This window comes from Cadophora gregata, assembly GCF_030347475.1.
Source record: "Cadophora gregata isolate MNR1 chromosome Unknown scaffold_8, whole genome shotgun sequence".
NCBI classification, from domain to species: Eukaryota; Fungi; Ascomycota; class Leotiomycetes; order Helotiales; family Ploettnerulaceae; genus Cadophora; species Cadophora gregata.
In genome coordinates, this window is record NW_026695931.1 from 430,957 (window position 1) to 453,068 (window position 22,112).

At 48.2% G+C, this 22,112-nt stretch overlaps 9 protein-coding genes across 9 annotated transcripts; 6 read left to right on the forward strand and 3 right to left on the reverse strand.

Annotated features, from left to right (window-relative positions):
- Positions 1-269: 269 nt before the first annotated feature.
- On the reverse strand, positions 270-3,120 carry ONS95_013690 (uncharacterized protein). Its single transcript, XM_058507331.1, has 3 exons — positions 2,896-3,120; positions 2,581-2,848; positions 270-2,535 (listed from the first exon to the last, which is right to left on the reverse strand). Exons 1-3 carry the CDS (start codon positions 3,101-3,103, stop codon positions 1,680-1,682), a joined length of 1,332 nt encoding a protein of 443 aa, XP_058356499.1. The 5' UTR covers positions 3,104-3,120; the 3' UTR covers positions 270-1,679.
- On the forward strand, positions 755-1,558 carry ONS95_013689 (uncharacterized protein; the record flags this gene model as incomplete). The annotated part of the gene is made up of 1 exon (XM_058507330.1): positions 755-1,558. One exon carries the CDS (start codon positions 755-757, stop codon positions 1,556-1,558), a length of 804 nt encoding a protein of 267 aa, XP_058356500.1.
- A 115-nt stretch (positions 3,121-3,235) lies between the features above and the next one.
- Positions 3,236-5,519, forward strand: NOP7 (mRNA-binding ribosome synthesis protein nop7). Its single transcript, XM_058507332.1, has one exon. It carries the CDS (start codon positions 3,283-3,285, stop codon positions 5,329-5,331), a length of 2,049 nt encoding a protein of 682 aa, XP_058356501.1. The 5' UTR covers positions 3,236-3,282; the 3' UTR covers positions 5,332-5,519.
- Positions 5,520-5,659: 140 nt separating this feature from the next.
- ONS95_013692 (uncharacterized protein) lies at positions 5,660-10,546 on the forward strand. The gene is made up of 2 exons (XM_058507333.1): positions 5,660-9,937; positions 10,300-10,546. The coding sequence occupies exon 1, from the start codon at positions 5,878-5,880 to the stop codon at positions 9,682-9,684; it is 3,807 nt and encodes a 1,268-aa protein (XP_058356502.1). The 5' UTR covers positions 5,660-5,877; the 3' UTR covers positions 9,685-9,937; positions 10,300-10,546.
- Positions 10,485-12,561, reverse strand: ONS95_013693 (uncharacterized protein; the record flags this gene model as incomplete). The annotated part of the gene is made up of 7 exons (XM_058507334.1): positions 10,485-10,914; positions 10,965-11,342; positions 11,389-11,440; positions 11,530-11,762; positions 11,876-11,990; positions 12,047-12,497; positions 12,547-12,561. The coding sequence occupies 7 exons, from the start codon at positions 12,559-12,561 to the stop codon at positions 10,485-10,487; spliced, it is 1,674 nt and encodes a 557-aa protein (XP_058356503.1).
- A 32-nt stretch (positions 12,562-12,593) lies between these two features.
- On the reverse strand, positions 12,594-14,230 carry ONS95_013694 (uncharacterized protein; the record flags this gene model as incomplete). The annotated part of the gene is made up of 3 exons (XM_058507335.1): positions 13,602-14,230; positions 12,992-13,526; positions 12,594-12,890 (listed from the first exon to the last, which is right to left on the reverse strand). The coding sequence occupies exons 1-3, from the start codon at positions 13,940-13,942 to the stop codon at positions 12,594-12,596; spliced, it is 1,173 nt and encodes a 390-aa protein (XP_058356504.1). The 5' UTR covers positions 13,943-14,230.
- A 479-nt stretch (positions 14,231-14,709) lies between these two features.
- On the forward strand, positions 14,710-15,919 carry ONS95_013695 (uncharacterized protein; the record flags this gene model as incomplete). The annotated part of the gene is made up of 4 exons (XM_058507336.1): positions 14,710-14,842; positions 14,884-15,518; positions 15,606-15,807; positions 15,870-15,919. 4 exons carry the CDS (start codon positions 14,710-14,712, stop codon positions 15,917-15,919), a joined length of 1,020 nt encoding a protein of 339 aa, XP_058356505.1.
- A 21-nt stretch (positions 15,920-15,940) lies between these two features.
- Positions 15,941-16,253, forward strand: ONS95_013696 (uncharacterized protein; the record flags this gene model as incomplete). The annotated part of the gene is made up of 2 exons (XM_058507337.1): positions 15,941-16,037; positions 16,090-16,253. 2 exons carry the CDS (start codon positions 15,941-15,943, stop codon positions 16,251-16,253), a joined length of 261 nt encoding a protein of 86 aa, XP_058356506.1.
- A 785-nt stretch (positions 16,254-17,038) lies between these two features.
- On the forward strand, positions 17,039-18,110 carry ONS95_013697 (uncharacterized protein). The gene has a single exon (XM_058507338.1). The coding sequence runs from the start codon at positions 17,156-17,158 to the stop codon at positions 17,924-17,926; it is 771 nt and encodes a 256-aa protein (XP_058356507.1). The 5' UTR covers positions 17,039-17,155; the 3' UTR covers positions 17,927-18,110.
- Positions 18,111-22,112: the final 4,002 nt, after the last annotated feature.

The window sequence follows — 22,112 nt, forward strand, 5'->3', positions numbered from 1 at the left end:
GGAGGGGCAAGGCTGGGACCTTTTCGACCAATCATGTGCTTGTCATGAGGGGCAGGTCAAAATTGGGCGATTCTTCAGCTATCTACTCAATTTTTGGATTACAAGTAAGATTAAATGTGGCGCGAAGTCATCAATGTGCTATAAACTGGAGTGTGGACTGGTTTGAGTGTCCGGTAGTATCTAGTTTTGAGACGAATGCGATCCGGTGTTTCTATTGGCTGGTTCCGGACTGGTAAACATTTGGAACCGAGAAACTCTCCTCACTAGTATCACGATACTGTAGCTGTAGTGCCCGGCACCATTATATTCTAACCCTAAGCTACTAACGCACTTGCTCCATGAAATCCCACTGACATATAACCCTTTCAAGCTTCATTCTTCCAACTCATGACATATATCAAATATTTCGTATCTCGCAGCATAGCTCCCAATATTATCCCGCGAATCTTCAACGACCAAGAACGACATGACTTCATCCAAGTCCACAAATAACCAAGCCTCTAAACCCGGTACTGCTGGAAGTCTACCTCCCAGATGCCAATTTCCACCCTTGGAAGCCCAGCCAGCCAGTTCAATCGCAAATAATAAACCGAACAGGATAATACTACCTCCCAAAGACATGCGAGGCGAAAGAAGTTTGCATGTGCATACATACCACCAGGTAATGTCTCATGGGAATGAAAGGGTCTCTGCCCAGGACTTCTCTTCGAACACTCGTTCGGCAACGTACCGTCCTTCGCAAGCATTATCAGATATGGACCAGCGGGGAGGGGTTTCCGACGAGGGAGCAAATTCTTCAAATGTCTCCCCCTCGGTGTTAATAGGCCTAGGAATAACTTTTCAAAACACAATTGAAGGAACTCGCAACACTTCCGGTGTTGCTGGAGAAAGTAGCCAGCAACAAGCCAATGAACGAAATGGAGTGAATAGAACAACCATCATCACAGTGGATATACATATCGACGACGATAACCTCTCAACCATATACACCAACACGAACAGTAACGCATACGCCAACACATACATAGACAGCGACGTCGAGAGCACAGCAGCTGTTGAACACTGCACTAAGACGCCCAAATGCCTCCAGAAAGTCCACCGCTTCATGAAGGGAAGCCCGCTCCAACGCCTCCGCCATAACATCGAAATCTGGAAATGGGAACGCTCTCAAAAGAAATCCGTCGCATATCAAGAACAGCAACAGAAAAAAGCGATCCAGAAAGAACAAGATGAGCATCTTAACTTTGAGAGGAACCAAGCGAGACAAGCGAAGGAGTATATTAATGAGATGAAGAACAGGGAAACAGAGGGACGAGTGGGGTATAGAGGGAGTCGATCGAGGAGGGAGGCGGTTGGGAATGGAACTTGGTGGGAGAAGTTTGGGAAGAGGAAGATTCAGAGGGAGAGGAGAGAGTGGGAGGAGGGCATGACGTGGGAAGTGTTGAAGGAGAGGCGTAGGATGCTTAGGGAGGGGGATGGGACGTTCACTACTATTGTGAGGACGTCGGCGGAGGTGAAGGAGGATGAGAGGAGGAGGTTGGAACATGCGAGGGACTAGACGTTAGCTAAGTATTGCAAAGTATGGGGAAATTGCTCCTCCTGGCTACTATCACAAGAGATGGTATCATAGAGGAGTTAGACAGTGCTTGAATTTGAATACACATAGTGTATTATCATATTCATATTTGCCGTATTTCCTTCCCACGCATCTCTGGCCTCTCAACTTCCCATTCGTCTCGGAGACCTGCAAACAAGGTGTCCGCAACTAGGATGCTCAAACCCAAACTCCACACCAAAGTGATGGCGTAGAAGAAATTGGCGTTTCCACTTCCTGCATAAATCCAGAGATAATAAAATGCTGGACCTAGCAGAGTGGCGTAAAGTACTGTCGATGAAGCCAAGAATGTGTATCGCATCAGGGGAAAGACGTGTCTGTAGAGCGGGAATAGAGCCAAGAATAGAGAGGTATCTGATATCGATGGGTATGGCTTGAATATAGCGAAAATACCAAGGAGGATTGTGAGAACGAATAATGGTTGGCGGCGCAGTCGAAGGGTCAGTCCCGCGACGTACGAGGCCAGGTGGATCCAGAAGACACCCAAGAAAAAGTTCCTGAACGAGTCGAACATCTCAATGAAAAAGTACCACCACAGACCGACGTTAGGCGTCAAGTCCGGCAGTAGTAGCTGTATCCCATAGGTGGATTCGAGGTACTCCCAGGATCCAGTGATCAAGAATGACATCTGCAAAAGTGCATATAGCGATCCACCAACTGCGAGCGCATTTCCAATGACAAAGCTGTACACAGTCTCCTCTTCATTTTTGGTTCTCTTCCGATCGAAGGCGAGAAGTACAAGTGGTGGGAAGAGGAGAATCGGGTATATCGAAAGGTAAGATGCGAAGGAGAGGGCGAACATCGAGGTAAACGAGGCGCCAACAACGGCTTTTGCAATGGCGTGAAGGATGGCGCATGTTGTGAAAACACTTGTAGGTCGTCCTATACATGTCGCGATTGTAAAGGGGTTGAAAAGAAATCTGTAGGAGTTAGCAGTTGTATACTGCTGCAAAGTCTGGACTTACGCCGCCGCAATCGCATAGCTACTCCACCGTTTATCCTTCCTGGGTGATGTATAGAGCTTCGACGACCCAGCTTCTCCCGATTCTGCAATCTGCATGAGAGCATTGGCGCTCAAAAGGTCGACCAGTATGTATAACAAGTATGTGAAGGCGGGGTACGACATCGAATTGGGGAGGAGGGAGAAAAGGGGGAGGAGCAGCGGTGCTTGGTGGTAGACTCCACCATCGTATGGGGAGACATTGTGGTTGTATAGAAACAATCCTTCTTGTACTATTACCCGATTAGCTAGTTGTCAGCCAAGAAACAACTATACTCACATCTCTTGAAGCTTGTAACTGGAGTGGATATTTCGACGCGACCTGTCAACAGATCCGGTAGGCCTGGAAAAGAAAAGAAAAGTAGTCGTACGACTGCAGCAGTAGCAAAAAGGGACACTTTCCTCCTGTCAACGTTCATCTTGGAATTGTGTATGAGCGAAAAGGTGCTGCTCAATACTTCAAAGCGACTTAAGTCAATAAACCACATGAAGCTCGAGATGTGGTCTTCGCGATTTGGCGGGTGGGTCGACGGAACTGGAAGTGGCAGGCGGTGAGCAAGTTCTGCCAATCAGTCAAGCTTGGATTGAAAAAAGTTCGTTTCCGCTCTCTGAGAAAACCCCACGTCCAATTCTCACAGCAGAATAACTCAACTTCACATCCGCAACAATGGGAAGAATTAAGAAGAAAGGAGTCGCTGGCCAGGCCAAAAACTTCATCACCCGAACCCAAGCCGTGCGCAAACTTCAGATCAGTCTCCCCGACTTTCGCAAACTCTGCATCTGGAAAGGAATCTACCCTCGAGAACCGCGCAATAAGAAGAAGGCCTCGAAATCCTCGAGCGCATCTACGACTTTTTACTATACGAAGGATATTCAATATCTCCTACACGAACCGCTGCTACAGAAGTTCCGCGAGCAAAAAGCTCTTGAGAAGAAGATCTCGAAAGCGCTTGGTCGAGGAGATGCCGGTGATGCGCACAGGTTGGAAAAGAATGCCAATCGGCCAGAGAAGACGGGAAAAACGAAATACACACTCGATCATGTCATCAGAGAGCGTTATCCTACGTTCGTTGATGCGCTGAGAGATCTGGATGATTGTCTTTCCATGTTATTCTTGTTCGCCAACCTCCCCTCCACACCCACAGTCCCTGCAAAGATGATCGCAAGATGCGAGAAGCTATGCCTCGAGTTCCAACACTACTTGATCGTTTCGAATAGCTTGCGCAAGTCGTTCCTGTCGATCAAGGGTATCTACTACCAGGCAACAATCCAAGGACAGGATATCCTGTGGTTGGTACCTTACAAGTTCAATCAGAGAGTTACTGGAGATGTGGATTTCAGAATTATGGGAACATTTGTAGAATTCTACCAGACACTGCTTGGCTTTGTCAACTTCCGTCTCTATACATCAATTGGATTAGTCTACCCTCCGAAGTTCGACAAGACCAAGGATGACCAGGGTGCTGAGTTGGGGGCATTCGCACTTGAGGGTAATGGAATTGGTGCGATCACACAGCCAAAGCAGATTCCCGGTACCGAGCCCGCGAAGCCGGATCCAAAGCTCCAGAAAGAGATTGACAAGCTCATGTCGCAACTAAACCAACCTGAGGAGGAGGCCAAGGAGCCAGCTACCAGTCAGACATTAGCTGGAGAGGAGGACGAGGAAGAGCAAGCTACAGATACCATCGACAAGTTTGAGCCTGCAGCTCCTGGTGGAGATATTCTGTTACAGCCTTCATATTCCGCAACCGACCCTTCTACCCTCTTCTCGAACTTCACCTTCTTCCTCTCCCGAGAAACACCTCGTCAACCCATTGAGTTCATCCTGAAAGCATTTGGGTGCAAGCGCATTGGATGGGATGCTGTTCTTGGGGAGGGTGCCTACACACATAACGAGCTTGACCCGGCAATTACTCACCAAATTGTTGATCGGCCACCAATTCAAGTTGATCCCGAGGAAGAGCAGACTGAGGACAACCAAAATGCTCAAAAGCTCAAGCCAGGATCCAGAGTACCAGGACGCATTTACGTCCAACCCCAATGGATTTGGGATAGTGTGAACGAGGAGGAGCTTAAGAGACCAGATTTGTATGCACCTGGAGCACAATTACCACCTCATCTTAGTCCATTCGTCAAGAAGGTCAGAGGTCAATACGATCCTAGCGCACCACTCAACGAGCAGGAGCGTGAGGATGAAGAGTTGGAAGCTGCCAGTGACGATGAGGCTGATGTGTCAGATGACGAGATGGCCGTTCAGGAACCCAAGCTTCTTACCAATGACGAAGTTGATGCTACAGCTGAGGGTATGGATGTCGCAGGTTCCGAAGATGACGACTCTGAGGAGGCTGAGGGCGAGGATGACGCCGGCTCATTTGGTGGATTCTCTGATGCTGAGGAAGAGGAGGAAGACGAATCTACCTCCGCCGCTATCCGCAGACAGCGCGAGCTCGAGGCAGAACTCACTGGCGTCGCACTGGAAGACAAGGAAGTCGACCCCAAAGCCAAGGCGAAGGCTGATGCCCGCAAGAAGGCTGCGAAGAGGAATAAGGAAGAGGAAGAGGAGTTGGAGAGAGCGAAGATGATGATGAGCAGAAAGAAGAGAAAGATCATGGAGAAGATGGTTTACAGCAACAAGAAGAAGGATGCCGAGGCTGAGAAGCTGAGGGCGAAGAGGAGAAAGATTGAGAAGTCAGGAAAGGGTCCTGAGCGTAACTAGGAGCTGTTTGAGTCAGATAAGGGAAAAGTATGGCGTTTGGGAAGGGAACCTTTACTGGGAGTTCTGGCCTACCATAGTGTGAGAAATAGATTACTACATACTGTCAAAGGTCTTTTTTATGAATCAAACAATGCTGGAGTGTGATATGAAGAGTGATCAAGAAATCTGAAGTCCCGTTACCACATTATCTTGGCCTCGTAGGTAGTACATAACTCTGGCCCGTTCCACAGCGGCTCCGGGAGTTGGGGCGCTTTGCCGCTTCTTGGCATTGGCACCTCCCCCACATGCAGGGAAGTGGCTTCCTTTCATCAGTCCTATCCAGCTTCGCGTCCACCACAGCCTTTCCTTTCTGGAACATCGCTCTGAAAGATCTCTCTTTCAACGAAAGCCTCGCTCGAAAAGGCCAGCCAGCAACAAAGTTAATTCCCCAGTCAATGATACTCTCAGTGACACATTCCATCCCCTCCTACAAATCATGACTTGACTTCTCCCACTACAAATGATGTCTCTAGCAGCCCTTGCTTGATTAACTATCAAGCATCTACGATGACTTCTACCCACGATGCCCATCCCGATAGCTCACGAAGCCAGGACGACTCGGCCCTCGACCGACGCACGAACTCCAGCACTTTCAGTGCCTCCAACAGATTCAGTATAGGTAGCAGCGAGACGGGCGAGTCAAGCAGGGCTGCAAGCAAGCGGAGCAGCCTCAGAACAAGCGATTCCATCAAAGACTTGCCAAATGGAGATGCAGGAACTCCAGATGCCGAGAAGCCTGTGAAGGATGGCAGAGGCAGTCATAGAAGTCACAGGAGTCGGAGGAGTGGAGGATTCCTGCTGTCGAATGCTGCGTTCGAACCGCCAGCGGATACTGCGACGAGCACAGGCTCTGCGGTCGAGAGCCTACTGCGACAACGACACTCTCTAGGCGATCAGAAGGGCAAGACGACTTTGAAGAGCCCAGAAAGGAGACACAGGAAGAGGCGATCAAATATCGGGACGAGTGTGGGTGGTAGTCCGCTGGCTTCGAACGTTGTGACGGCTTCTACTGGCAATGGGACAGCGGACATAAATGCGAAGAGCAGAGAGGATGGTGTGGAGAGTATGGACCATGAACCTACCGCGAAACCTACCGCTGCAGCACCAGCACTTGATGTGGACTCTGCGCAGATTGTCAATTTGGCTTTGAACCTGAGCGAGAGTAGGCGGAATGCTCAAAGGAGGGTCATATCTACGTCGATGCCCCCAGCTACAGGCGGTTTGGGCGAATCTTTCACAGGTAGTAGCTTACGGCATCAACTGCAGCAGCAGAGGCGAGTATCACGAAATGTCTCTCCCAAACCAGATCGGGGGGAAAGGACTACGGCCTCTTCTCCAAGGCTTGCGTCTGGGCAGAGGATCAATAGCCCACTTCAGGCATCGTTCGACACGCAGCCCGACGGCCAGTATCAGTATCATTTCTCGGCATCTACACTGGCCAGAGCTGAAAAGGCGAAGAACGCCATTGAGCTTATGGCACAGTATCGACGGTTATTGCAATACGTGCCTCCTTTAAAGCCACAAGCCTTAGACAAGACGTTTACTGCAAGTCCTGCGGGGACTGCCCCGGGCTCCCCTATCATCTCATCGTCCAAGGGCCCATCTCGAACCATTTCGAATACATCTTCAAATCGCCCACTAGGAAGGCCGTACAACCCTCTCCAATATATTCGAAATCGTAAAGTGCGGTCTCGGAATTCAAGAGCGATTGACGGAGAAGCACAAGGTTTTGGAGACCTTGAAAAGGTGTCATCTTGGGTAGATGCTGTTTCTCACCAAGCTTCCTCTGAAGATGGGCAGGCCGACTGTCTGATGATGCCCCAGTTCTCGAAAGCTGCGGACGATGCTGCTTCGCCTTTCGGATCTCCACAGTCGGGTCAGGGCAAGCCTCAGTCTGTACCTGTGAAGGTCAAAAGGCCCAGAATCGATTGGGTAACCAACCCAGCAGATATGATTGCGGATGTTTTCTGGCTTGAGCAAGATGACAATAAGAAGCTTATTGAGGATCGTCATGGCCTGAATATATTCCCAGCAAGTAAAGAGCTCAAGCGACCTATTTCACGAAGTGATGAGCCAGAGGTCAAGAACATCAGCCCGAAAGCAAAAGCAGACGACCTCGGACTCGATATGCGCATGCTTGACACGAAACTTCCCGAGTTCAAATCAGTCAAGCCTGACTCGGAAAGGTTCCCAGATCTGTCAACTTCGAGAGCACGAAAGAAGTTTCGGGATGTTCGTGCAGCTGCACGTTTACATCATGGGCATAGCGGATCCTTGAGGCACCTGAGAAGCTCCCGCAGTAGATCAGACGACTCGGATTCAGACGAGAGCGATGATTCCATGCCAAAGAGGAGAAAGCGGCGCAGTGGGACTACAGACAGCTACGACAATGGCAGGGGGGTTCTCGAGAAGCAGATGATGGAGATTCTTGCCAAGGAGGCAGAAGAAGCTCGCTGGTCTTCTCGTGACAACTCCAGTAAACGTCATGATGGTACTCCTATGAAGCCTCTGCCAAAAGACATGGCCAGAGCCAATGGCTCGGCAGGCCACAGCAGGTCTGCTTCCCTAGTGAAGGACAGCAGAGCCAATGGGGGATCATCAGGTCGTGCGAGCCTCGAGGTTCCTGGTATAAATGGGCGTGGATCAATGGAAGATCTCAATACGACTGCCCCAAACTCTCCTTCCATGAAGGCCACCAAGCTCGGTGATAGGTTTGTTCCAAGCATTGCGATGGACCTGTCCTCTGGTAGGAGTCGTCCTACTAGTACCTCGCCATCCCGAAGGCCGCTGTCAAGGATGAGATCAAAAATAAGACCATATTACGAGCGAAGCCAAGAGTCTGAGCACCAGGATGAGAATGTTGCCGTTTCTGTTGAGCAAGATCAAGAAAGTCCAGACCCTCGGCGCCGTTCCATCAGCCCTGTCAAAAAGATCATTTCGAGGAATACAGATGACAGCCAAAAGGCATTCCGCAAATCGGGTAGCATCCGGAAAGGAAAGGAAGACTCGGGCATTCGAGGACTTTTCAAGAATGCTCGTAATCCTGTGAGCAGAGTCAGTGACTTACTTTGGCGGAAAGAAGCTTCGCCAGGCCAAGGTAACTCTTCAGGATTCTCAACTGACGAATCCGACATGGAGGAGATACGAAACCCCCAGCAGATTACACATTCTCGCGACAGCTCTGTGGGTACTGCATTCGATGATGCTGAGGATGCTTCACCACAGATCGAAAAGAAGTCATACATCAACAGTGTACCGCCTTTGCCGACTTTCACATCACCATTTGAACGTCGTGGACGACCAACACGGATGCAGAGTGACGAGTCATATATTGCCCCCAACTCGAGATCACAAAAGCTCCCCACACGAGAGGAGCGCAGGAAATTTGGTTCTGATAATATGTTGGATGCTCCTAGAATCGACGTGCATAATGCATCCCCAACATCTTCACCTGATGCCGTACCCATTAACCGTTTCCAACGCGACTCGTCTGTCTCTGACATCGACTCTCGACGTAACAGCATCAATGGAGTTAAAAGAGCTGATGCTCGTCTCAATTCGATCCTTGGTCTCCCTGGAAAGCGCAGAAACGCCCTTCCAATCACTGGTCTCTCTAGCCTCGAAACGAGCCATGACCATCGTCCCTCACTCGGAGGCCGACAATGGTCCATCTCAGACCGTAGTCCCTCCGAACATCGCGGACCTTTGAACAGACGAGAGATCGCTCGTGTTCGAGCCCTCCTTCTCTCTTCTGGCATCAAAGCTAAGGAAATCTCTCGTCGCGCAGCAGAACTCAAGGATTTGAGGGCGGAGAAAGATCCCTTGTATGGAGATATCGCCGATATGGCACACGAAGAAATCGAGGTCGTCCCCAAATCCCAACAACATCGCCTCGCCGCCCGCATTATCTCAGATGACGTCCAGCTCTCTTCTCAAATATGGCAAGATTCCGCAGATACATTCGTCAACGACACGGTCAATGTTCTCATGAGCCGCATCGGTAGTCTGCAGCATCGCCTAGTCGATAATCTCACGCCGATGACACGCACGGCTGCTGATGAGGCGGATGAAGTCTCTAAAGATCTCGTGACGAGCCAGATGCTGAAGGTTAAAATGATTGGTGATAAGATCGATAAGATGACCCGGACGAGACGGCGGCGGTTCAGGTGGTTGAGGAGGGGCGGGTGGGTCCTTGTCGAGTGGGCGCTTGTGGGGATTATGTGGTACGTTTGGTTTGTGGTTGTGATTGCGAGGGTGTTTATGGGGATTGGGAAGGGGGTTGTGGGGAGTTTGAGGTGGTTGTTGTGGTTGTGAGGGTGTGGGTTGGGATGGGATGATTGCTAGAGGTTCGGGGGGAGAAACACATGGGATGGATGGACAGCTGAGATGTTGGGTTTGGGCTGTGAAGGAAGCTTGTATTTGTGCTCCTGAAATGTTTCAGATGGATTGGATGGGATAGGATGGGTTGGGAAGCATATTTGATACCCTGATAGCAATATAATATTAATGTTGTTTTGTTTTTTGCAGTCACGGCTCGGTATGCGTGAGTGCTTGCTCCTTCGACCTGGTGAGTGGAGATGTCTCGTTGGTTCAGTCTGGTCTCATGAACTGTTTGTGCTCCTGGGTGACTAAGAGGTCATGGGAATTGGTTGAATAGAGAAGAGAAAGGGCATGATTGCGATTGCTGTTTACCTGTCTCCACTCGCCGACGCGCAAACCAATAGTTGCTGCAGTGCAGTCTTTTGCGCTCATGCGTAGTCTAAGCGTGATCATATCATGAGTTGATGTGGGGGTGGTGCTGAAAGATATAATTGCATCCTACGTCCTCTCTGCCTCGCTCGCTCGCTCATCCCTCAAATTTAAGCATTCCTCTCTTCTAAAACAATGAGAAGCATCTATTATGGATTCTTCTGACTTCCCAGATTTCAGCCTCGACAAAGTATCTAAACCACGATGACTCTCACTGGTCAATACATTTTTAACATTGGTTTGCTGGGCTCGGCTTGTAGCACAGTCTAACATGCCCGTCTTGGTAAGGCCAGTCCTTGCCATTCTTATCCTTCTGTTGCCAGCACTCACAGTACATGCGAACATTAAAGTCCAATTGGTCCTGGTTAGGCAATAGCATAGGCTATGGCACTCGCAAAATTCGGACTTACAATGCACGATTGATCACCTGGGTGGTCCGTCTCGCATCTTCTACGCCAGAACTTGTAGACACAAACCGGATCTTGGTCCGGATTGCTCAGCTTCGGATCCGCTGTGTCGAGATTGCAGAATGGCAACTTGAATTGGACAAGCGAGCCTAAGATTGTCTTCGGGTCTGGATTTTGTAGCACCTTTTGGAAATTGTCAAGCAGGCCATCAGTATTGGGCGAGGGTGGTGCATTGTAGCCACCCTCTATGTAAGCTGATTCGGAAGCGAGTGCAATTGCAGTAGGATTCAGGTTGTAATCAGGGAGAGAAGCAAAGCCTGGCACTTCGTTGTCCGATACTAGGGTGGGCATCTCCATGTAGTCGTCGCGGAAAGTCTGTAGAACATACCTGATATTCTGTCAGTCTGTTACTCTTTGTACAACGGCGTAAGCGCTTACATGTTGCCATCTGGATCACAATATTTGACGTCGTCGTTGAACAGCCTGCCTGGCTCGCACGGGTCGAATGGAATGCTGTTCTTGGATACTTTGACAACGATGACCTTTTGTTGACTCCAAAGGTAGTTCAGCGCAACCGGGGCTAAACTTGCAGTAATGGCATTCGGCGCATCATTTGCAGGAAGAGAAACGTCCTTAGCGAAAGCGCCAGTTTTGAGTAGCTGGATCGCGCCATTTGGATCTTCGCAGTCCTGGTGCCAGTCTTCCCCATCTCTGTTATCAAAGCTATTCGCTAGCTGTCGTAAGTCGCCAGTAATGGATTTAAATATGTCTCCCCAGCTGCTCTCGATATTTTCTAGGTCGACATCGGCTACGGTGCTAAATAAAATGTCAGTAACGTTCACAACACTGGTGAATTACTCACTCCTGATCAGCCATGCCGCTGACTATGGAACCAGCCACCGAAGCGCCAGCACCTGATAATGTATTAGCTATGGTTCACTGACATCAAGTATGGTTCGAGGATCTTCGGTATTGATCTCGTATATTGGTAGGGACTGCTCACCAGCTAAAGCACCAACTCCTGGAATAATGCCCAAAATTGACCCCACCGCACTCAAGGCAGTGCCGATCGTACCTGAAGAGCCAGAAGCCGGTGCATTAGGATAGAAATCGTCTTTTATATCACCGCTCTTCTTGTCTAGATAAGTGATTGCATGCTGCACATTTTCATGCATGGTGTTCAACATGGCAATAAATTGTCCGTCGGCATAAAGCACAGTTGTGGCTTCAGGTCCGCTATCTCTGTTAAACATTTAGCATCGATTCCACACATGCATCTGGGCCAAGGAACAGATGATAAAAGCTCTAAATACGATATGTTGGGACAATTCAGAAAAATTATAACATACCAAATAGTATCCCACGGACCGCTCGACGTGCTGCAGTCGGCAAACGAGCATGTCCATTCTGTACGTTTTGAGATCTTGTCTTCTAATGTTTCGATCAAACCATGCTGTGCGGTAGCTGATGGATGTTAGCGCTACACATGGTATCAAAACAACAGGGACAGAGGTACTCACAAGCCTTGCACGCATCCACTAGGAAGTCTCCAAGATTGTGCTTGTTCCACAAGTCAGGCGTAATATCATCATTGCAGAGATCTCCATCACTGGGAGGAGGAGGCGGGTTCTCTGATTCAGCGGTAGCGAGGTCAATGCTCCATGCCATTGTTCCGCCAAAGCAATGCTGCCCAGCATAAGCCGTCTTCTGCTTGATTATCTCCTCGTCATCGTAGCCCATCCACTGATCGTCCCAGGTTATTTGTTTCATCATTGACTTATCGTTGCCCAAAGGTGTTGGGGTGAAGCCTTTTTCTGCAAGAAGGGCTTTGATCTCAACTATTGACATGATACCCTCTTGAGCTGTACAAGCAGCAGCCTTACTACCAGAGGTCCAGTAGCATGTACCATCTGCTCTTCTACAGGCTGGGTCGGCCAAAGTATAGCCCCGCCCATACAAAGCGAGTCCAAACTTCAGTTGTCAGTATGTAAACTCAAAAAGTTGGTGTATCGTCACTTACGTTTACTCTTTGCATATCTGTCGGAGACAAGTCGAACCACAAAGGCATCAAATCTTGCTCAATGTCGTTGCCATCTGTTTGACCATAAACCTTTTTGCCAACATTGGAAGATCGCCGTCCCAAGTTCCATGCAGATCGTATGACATGAACCCAAGGAAGCTGGCATACTTGATCAAGCCTTTGGCATCGAAGTGTTGCAGATAGTTTATATCCGGAGCCAAAGTGACACTGATACCAAAATTTTGGCCAAAGTCTGGGTTTGCTCGCATCTCGCGGACTAAAGCTACCAAATTCTGCATGTCGTTCTTCTGGCCTCCTCGCATTGGATCAACTGGATATTCCCACTGGATGAGAAGTTAGTTGGGGCTGAGATTGAATTCGGAGCAGAAATTTGAGAAAAGGTCCACCATCCATGCCGCTGAATGGACTTTAGGGTTGCACTTACATCGAGATCAACACCTTGAAACCCGTAATTCTTCATGAACCCGACGATGCTGTTGATGAATGTCTTGCATGTATCAACAGTTGACACCATCGAGCTCCACGAATCCGGGTTATTGGTTGTGTAGTCGAAGCCTCCGATACTAATCCACGTCTCGAGCTTGTCTGACTTTAAAGCAGTGAAATCTTTGTAGAGGTTTTGGTCTCGAGCGTCCGAGGAGACCACTTCGTGCGAAGCACTGATCTCTGGAAAAGCCCAGTATAGATGGGTATAGCCGCTGACGTCGAGGTCCGAGGGGTTCGCTTGTCCGCACTTTCTGTCTGCCGAATACACATTACCACCTTGATAGTAGGCAATGGTTCTTTTGGTAGCATCACCATTGGCGCAAGTAAAAGGCTGTTGTGTCTGGCATGAACCATAAGCTTCCTGGCATCCAGTGGCTCCAGCTGCGCAAAAGCTGTTGTCGAAGCCGCAATAGCCATAATAGCTGCAGCAGAGGTTCATCCCGCAAGGGATGTTACCGTCGTCATCGCTATACCTGTATACATGGGATTTGAATTAGCGATACAACGAGATCTAGAAAGGAAGGTCAAGAACCGAATGGTGATCTTACCTGCCACACGGTGCTGTTGCAGAACAGTTGTGCTGACAACCTTGTCCACAATAGTCGGGGCCGAAGCCGCAGATATTCTTGAGGCCGCAACAGCTGGCATCAGGGCAGAGGGTGTTTGCATCGCATGTTACAGCGCCCGTTGGTGTTGTACCTTGGGCTGCTTTGACGCGAAAGCTTGTGCTGTTGTCAAGCGGATTGCCATTGTTTTTCTCCAGATAGTAGTACTTACGCGGGTCGGCGGTGTCAAGAGTCAATTGAGAAGGGTCTTGCTGGGTGATGATGCTCCGAACGGATCTCATCAGGGCTGTCATAGCCATCATATACCAGTATGTCGACTTCATGGTTGCGGAACTGATTTGGGGTCCTGGCTGGCTGGCTGGTAAGTCTGCGCGCTCCCTTCTACATATAGACTGTCAAGGTTCTCAATTCATGCAATGCAGATCTAGAAGGCAACAGTCTTTCTGGCACAGAGACTAGAGCTAGTACTTTGATTGTATTTCCGCCGTCAGATGTAATTGGGGATTGTGCCCAAGTCGCCATCACTAGCAAAGTCCTACAAAATCAATCAACGTCCAAATTCAACTCGGTGTACCGACCCCTTAATACTTTATTTGATCAGTCCTCTGATAGGCACTTCCTTCCACCGCGAACGAGTCAAGGGGCTGGAGAGGCGTTATTTTGAACTCAGCTGCAACTGCACGGCATGCAAATCTCAGTTATTTCTTCTTCGATTATGTAAAGGATGAATCATTATGTTGGTTTGCAAGGCAATTTTACTGTGCTACGGCTCTCCTACTTCCAAGACGACCCGCGTTGGCTATTTTTTGTTTCAAATCTTGTAGTAGCATGTGAGTGATAACCTAGGACGAGCTGAGCCTCGAAAGAAGACTTATATGCCGAGGAGTACATGGGGGATTGAAATCTCACCGCCGCCCATCTTGTGATCTCAATCGAGAATCTTTTTTGTTCGATAGGAAAAGCTTTTCTGAGGAATCAGAGCACCTAGCCATGAGGATTTTCCAAATTATTCGGCTCTCTTGCGGGCTGGCCTCCGCACAAACAACAACAGCAGCTGTTCCACCATGGCAAACTGGCGTAGTAACCGAAGATGGAACTTGTGGTGGCTCGACAGGTTGGGTCTGTGATCCTTCTTGTGGTGCGTGTTGCTCCAAAGATGGTCGTTGTGGCCGCAGTGAGGCATTCTGCGGCGATGGCTGGCAAGTCAATCAGCACAACCTGTTGTAAGATTTATCAAGGATGGAAATACTAACTTTCACAACAGTCAGCCTCAAGCCGGTAACTGCAACGCACCAACCACGAAGCCACCAGGACCAGGAGATTCATCACCAGACGGATCTTGCGGCGGTACCAACCAGTTCATCTGTAAAGGCACCGGCTTTGGGGACTGCTGTTCAGCCAGCAACTTCTGTGGCAACTCAACAGCCCACTGCGGGGCAGGATGTCAATCAGGCTTCGGTTCCTGCTCAAACGACAAAACATCGCCTGATGGAACATGCGGCGGGTCTACCGGATATTCATGTATCGGCTCTGGCAAGGGAGATTGCTGTAGCTCCTCCGGTTATTGCGGTTCTGGATCAAGCTTCTGTGGTGGTGGTTGTCAGTCACAGTTCGGGTCGTGCTCAACTGACAAGACATCTCCTGATGGGACCTGTGGTGGGGCCAATGGATATGCCTGCACAGGCTCTACGTATGGGACTTACTGTAGTAGCTCTGGCTATTACGGTAGTTCAACAACGTTCTGTGGCTCTGGGTGTCAAGTGGCGTTTGGGACATGCACTGGTGGTAACATATTTCCAGATGGGACATGTGGTGGTGCCAAGAAATACCAGTGCACAGGGTCCAGTTTCGGTGATTGCTGTAGTACACAGGGCTACTGTGGCAGCGACTCCCTTCACTGTAAGTCGACTGAGGACGTTCCATTAAGTCCCTTTACATAGGCTTGAAGGCTTGAAGGAGAAAATGCTGAGATCCAGATCATCACAGGTGCCTCCACGAGCTGTCAAACGGCGTACGGAACATGTCTTGCTCCCACCACAACATCGACCAAAATTCCAGCACCAAGTAATATCTCACAAGATGAAGCTTGTGGTACCAATGGGAAGACCTGTACAGGAAGCACATTCGGAGGGTGCTGTAGCTCGAATAATTACTGCGGCAAAGACGTCAATCATTGTGCCCAAGGCTGGTCAGTAATATGAAGCTCTCCCCTATCAGCGATCACAGCTGACAAGTTCTCTCTTTATACAGTCAAACCAAGTTCTCGAATCTCTGCCAGACATCAAATGTCGCCTCCTTAAATGGGAATTGTGGCGCGAAAAATGGAGGATTCACTTGTGCCGGCGGTCCCTTTCATGGGCAGTGCTGCTCATCAGCGGGCTATTGTGGCTCGACTAGTGCGCATTGCGGAACTGGCTGGTATGTTTCTTTCTCAATGTGACATGAGTACGCCTTGCTGACAGCATGATAGTCAAAAGACCTATGGTCGCTGCACCTGACGTGCGGACGGAGCCATTGCCAAAACGGGTATTATCAAGAGAGGGCAAACACGGTGTTGTTCTAGTGACTTTATCAGATACACTCAGCAAATCAAAGATACAAATCTTGGTTTCAGCACTTTTACTGTTGGCGTGATTGGTATTTTGCTGTTGTCGAGCTCGATCTCTGTTCTGATGTCTACGCGCTGTGGATGCAATGCAATGTAAAACTCGGATCCGTCAATGACATATACCTTGTAGAGGTAGCCAGCCGCAAGAAAAGCGGATGCTGGAAGGGACTGAAAGTGGAGAAGAAAGGAATGTTGCACACAAACTGGAGTCGATATATATATACATCTATGTCGAGAAGGAAGATCTACCGGAAGTCCTCTGGGAACATGCTGTTTGAGACGTTGACCATCCGGCGGATTTGGTCGGCACAATGTTGCCCAATCCTTGGGAAGCTGAGAAGGCTGTTGATTAGCAAAGTCGGAGTACCGAAGGGATGTCGCAATAACTTACTATGAGCCTCAGTGTGGCCCCTTATTTCCCTGTCACGTTTTGGTAGAAGAATCTATTGTAAGCTTTTCCGATTTTCTGTCCTTTGGGTCTTAGTCGCTCTTGAAAATAAGCACACAAGGAGTACATTCGCACGTCTCCATTTGCAGTCCGCAAAACACGAGAGACTGGGTTCTAGAAAGAGAGCTCTTAGATATAGTACAACTGAGTTATATGCTATGATTCGAATTCTTACTATAAGACAAGTCAAGTAATACTCATTGAAACTAGAGGTTTATTTTCTCCCTTTCGGCTAATTCGGTTGTCTGTTATTGTCGCTTGATGTCTGAAAAGGAAAAGCGCGAAAATCCTTAGCGCGTTTTGGCGTAAAGTGATCGCGTCTTCCAGCCGAACCCCAGCCTCCTCCATTCATCAACACCACCGCCTCTAAAATACCACTGCACATCCATCCATATCCATTCCATCTTCAGTTCATCAATTGACCAATACAACATCCTAATAACCCATACTTCTCGATCTACAAACTCTACAACCGCCAAAATGGTCCTCAAACGCAAGCGCTCTGACTCCGAGATCTCCACCTCCAGCTCCCTCCTCTCCTCCCCCCTCTCTGCCTCCGGACACATGTCGATCGACTACCCCGTCTCCCAGACACAAATCCCAACGCCCTCCTTATTCTCCTCTCGAACTCGCAAACGCTACCGCGATAACCGTCCGTCCGAGTCCGAGGTACATCGTATGCCGTGCCTTTACCTCTCACCCAGCTGCCCACCTCTAATACGTTCTGTAGAACACACATTATCACTTCTTTTCTCTGGCGCGCAGAAGCCGCAACAAGCAACTCTACCTACCTCTTTCCGACAGTCGATAAATAAACCACAAGAACCGGTATCGTCGTTGCCGTCGAGCAGTCAATCGGGCTCGAGTCAGCAAGCTAGTCTACATTCGTTTTGGCATGGGCCGATGGCCTCGGGGGGGCGGCAATCGTCTCCCAGTAGTAATTACTCGAACTCTTCTACAAACACACCCTCGACAGCATCACAAATGACATCGTTCTTTCCAGCTACGAATTGTGAGGATTGTGATGGGTCGTTGGGACAATCGGATGATGCAGATATGATGGATGTGGATATGATGATGGACATTGATATGGGAGGAGCGGGCAGCCATGCGTGTACAGCGTGTGGGAAACAGGTGTGCCATAGTTGCGCGGTTAGTAATCTGGGTGCTGAGAGGAAATGTCTGAATTGTGCTGGGAGGAGCAAGGTTACACAGGGCGGCGGTGCATTTGGATGGGTGAGGGCTTACTAGCATTCGGCTTGTGGATATGGGAAGGCGTTTTGCTTTGGAAAATGGGGCGTTTGGTGTATCGGATTGAATATGGGAATTGCATAGTGTACGAGTATACAATGAGTTCAGTCGAGATTGTTACAACTACCTCTTTCCATTCCGTTCGTGAACGCCTGTCTCAAGTGGCCTTAGGGTCTCCGACACAAGTTGTGTGGTACAGCACATACCTGCTATTTGACTTTTGCCTGCGCTTAGGGCTGCTGGCCCGGATCTAACAAGAGTTCAGGCCTGTTCACTTGACTTGCAACGAAGCTCAAATGTTTGTTGCCAAGCATCCAGCCACTGTCAACAGGTGCTTGTGTCAATTAAATGCTTACCACTCCGCATCATAAACAGAATAACGTCACTGACCGCAAATAATGTCCTACGAGTGTTAAGCTCCGCTCCATTGTAAGGACTCAAGTTTCAGCTGAGCAGGCTGCGCTCGAATCTTTGCAGAACGGAGGGAAGTCCTCGGAGTGATACCTTTCCTTTTCTTTTCGGATGTACGTGATTGATATTCATTCATTCCTGTCCCAGCTGATATAAATATGAAAATATCTGAAGCTCTTCCCTATGCTTTTCCTGATGTCACCACAAGGTTCTTCTTCCTCATCGCCTCTCAAATTCACCAATTCAGAAACGCTCAGTCGTGCAATATATATTGAGTAAACAGGTTTGAATCCCGACTGTCATATTAAAAAGAACCCGGGAGACACTTTTTTCAACATTCTCTGGGCCTCGTGAGTATGAAGAGCGCACAACTGGGCTAACTCGAGAAACTCAACGAGACTGAAGCGCAGCAAGTCTCTTTGTGAAGTCGGATGAATAACTAACTCAAATACTATAACGTGGCCATGGTTTCCATTCTTTTGTATCAATTCTATCATTGTTGTTGATCCTATATTTCAAGTGGATTAAAATCTGGCATCCAAAGATACCACAGCCTCTAGCAAACTCTACGTGAAAAAACGCGGTGAAAGAGAAATCTTGAGACATGCGGTACTGTAGCAGCTCGAGCTTCTTGGAAGCTGAACAACCAAAGAGGAGACTGCAGGCTTGAAGTTCGTGCTTGCCCATGTTCTTGGCGGATAGGTTTCGCGGTGCTGAAACGCTGTTTCTCTACTCCTTTGAGAGACTGACCTCCGCCTCGTTTGATTCCCATTCAAGTGAATCCATCCACCTTCAATAGTCACCAGAGACGTTCATTCAACTTTGAAAATAAATATAAATACTCAGTCATCTAAGACTGTGTTCAACAATGAAAGCTGTGGGTTGTGCATGCAGCACATATGACACGCATTTTTATTTCATTTCTGCTGACTTCTAGATCGTAAAGTCTTGCAATATTCTTTCAATATGCTCTTTGCGTGTATATTAGACTAATCCAACCACATTTCTCGAGATCATGACTACTTAGATCTGAATGCGTAAGAGCAGTTGTGCCACGCTGCCAATATTCGGCTTGTTGTCATCGAGAATACTCACACGCCGGATGAAGCTCTGTGTTCCCTTAGTTCAACAGAGGTATGACTAAAGTTTCGCCCTATTTTAGTCGTGATTCCCCATCTTTGCTGTCGTTTGTCGAAATGCGTCGCAGGAGAGGTTCCTGGAGTCGTCTGAGCCAAGCAAGTCTTAAGCGAAAATGTAAACAAAGCAACCCGGGCAAATGTCCCCAGAATATGCTCTCTTGTGAGCCCAACTACATATCACATACTCAATCCCATTTGAGCAGACTCCCAGACCATTCTTCTACTCCTGTGATCATTATCTCTGAAATGTAGCTCATATTTGAATATCGGTTGGCTGCCAGGCTCGACTGATCGAAAGTATTCCTTCCGCTGTTCATCGAATCGAATTGTTCGCTACTCATTGGGAACATAGATTGCCATTAGACTGTGCAACTTGTTGATTTTTAACTCACAAACAATCACAGCTCATGTACACTAGCCTGATGCTCTTCTTTTCTCGGCAGGTTATTCACAACACACCTCCCCACCTGCTTTATCCTTATCCGCATACACCTTACAGCTTTGAATCGCAGTAAATCCTTTGATAGTTCATTTTTCCCCCTTAAGTATACTGCAGGTGTGTGGTTAATTGAGAGAGTGAACAAGTCAATATCATGCTCAGTCTCCTATACAAGACACCACAGGTGACACTGTTGACATACGTACTCAATTCTTCTCTTTCCGTCCTACTACATAACTTCACCCTTGCAACCAGGAATTTCCTCTCAACGAAAACTTCTCTCTACCCGCTGGAACAAAGCATGGGCCGTAGGCTGCAAGCCACTATCCAGTGCATAGCCTACCAGTGAATCAGAGGGGCCTCAAAGAGCGGGGTCTATTCTCTTGATTGTGCAATCATGGTCCAGTACAAAATATCTTCTATGTGACAGACATGAACCATCATTACTTGATTTCTGTTGTCAAGAAAATCCTCGCTGCCATTCTTTGAATTGTCGTCAGCTAGATGGGTATCGCGGTATGTGTCGTACCGAGTCCAAATGGTAGAAAGGCTGAAGTAAGCTAGGGAAATTGTTGAACTAAAACGTCTGAATTTCTACTGGCACAACCACAAAGCGGTTGAAAGAAATCAAAATGCAAGTAGGTACATGATCAGAGTCTTCATAAGTGGCGGTGTAGGTAATCCATCTAAGGCTTTGCATAGGTGAGAGCTTGCCGAGAAGGGACAAATACATTGACTTTACGGGCGTGAGAAGCTTGGCTTGCGAAGGAACTGGTACTCGCGATATTATTACTAACCCTCATTTATGGAATCCAGTCCCAATTCGGATTTTTACCGTGCCAACGGAAAGGGAGAAGTGAAAGATGGGGTATGATTCGCACATAAAAACCTTCAACCCTCAGCTTCAGATACCTCAAGTCTACTCCACTCACTGGACCACCATCCCATTCGCTCCCTTGTCGCAAGCACTTCATCTGGTTCTCCAACCTTATGGTTTGATTCTATCTTGAATTATTCAGTATTCATGTTTCAATTTCTCGTAGCATGTTCAGGGACGACGTCGCACTTTATTTCGCTTCGTGAGCTCCAAGCCAAAAAAAAGTCGACTTGACAACAGAAGCAGCGAATGGCAACAAGAGTCACACTTTTCAGTCATGCAAACCAAGTTCTCGTAGTAAGAGATTTGTTTCTTAATACAAATATCCATATCTGAAGTGATGCCTAATCATATCCCTAAATACAGCTATACCCAAATTCCATAGTTGACGATCCGAAGCATACAAACCCATTTTCTTCGCGTGCCCAGATTTTAGGGAAAACCTCCACTCCACATCTCTCACTCCATATTTATCCTCAAACTAATTTGAGGTTCAGCTTACACCTGACCGACCAATGCGAGGTCCCATCTCCAATTGGCTATGAAGTACAGACACTTTTTCCATTAACAGACCAACCTCAAATCTCCATTGACTTCAGCTGTCAGCAGAATCAATGACACCCCCAAGCAAAGTTCATCTCTTTAAATAGTACATAAAATCTATTCAGCTATTCTCCGTTTCCTACTAGCTGTGGAAGACATTCTCGCAGAGGACAACTATTACCCGTTGTTTGATGAGGGATTTCCAGCTCCCACTTGTTTTGCTCCCAGTTTTGTGTCCTTGTTTGCTGATCAAATGGAATACTCTTCGGTTCTATTACTATGAGAAAGGAGAGTCTTGACGGCTCACGACTCACGACTCACGAATCTGGAGTTGGATACTGTCGAGACATGAGGATCTTGTTGTCAATTCCTTCCTCGCTGGCAATTCTCCTTGTTCGCCCAAAGTCTTTCTGCTCTTCAACAAGCAAGACGACCAATTAAAACAGAAGCGTGGCGTACCCAGCTTGTAAATATCACAACCCAGTATCTAAGGATGCACCAGTTCACCTCATCCATGACTTCTGCACAGCGATTCAAACTCAGCAAACTTCCAGCACTTCCCACTCTCTCCAATAATATAACCTAGAGGCATTTTGCCACGTCCTGATCAGAAATCTCTGGGACGAGAAGATGCTCGTTTATATACCTCATACCACCTCCCCGATATCACTAATGATAACACCATCAATACTACACAATTCAATACCTACCAAATCAATAGACCAAGCCCGGAACGAGTCAAATCCTCGAACAAAACACCTCACTCAAGTATTCAGA

Bases quoted from the DNA above. Each gene is read 5' to 3' on its own strand.
- ONS95_013690 (XM_058507331.1), bottom strand. From the start codon at position 3,103: ATGTGGTTTATTGACTTAAGTCGCTTTGAAGTATTGAGCAGCACCTTT. The intron at 2,849-2,895 runs GTGAGTATAGTT...ATCGGGTAATAG, and splicing joins AGTTACAAGCTTCAAGAGAT to TACAAGAAGGATTGTTTCTA. The intron at 2,536-2,580 runs GTAAGTCCAGAC...TAACTCCTACAG, and splicing joins AGCTATGCGATTGCGGCGGC to ATTTCTTTTCAACCCCTTTA.
- NOP7 (XM_058507332.1), top strand. From the start codon at position 3,283: ATGGGAAGAATTAAGAAGAAAGGAGTCGCTGGCCAGGCCAAAAACTTC.
- ONS95_013692 (XM_058507333.1), top strand. From the start codon at position 5,878: ATGACTTCTACCCACGATGCCCATCCCGATAGCTCACGAAGCCAGGAC.
- ONS95_013697 (XM_058507338.1), top strand. From the start codon at position 17,156: ATGGTCCTCAAACGCAAGCGCTCTGACTCCGAGATCTCCACCTCCAGC.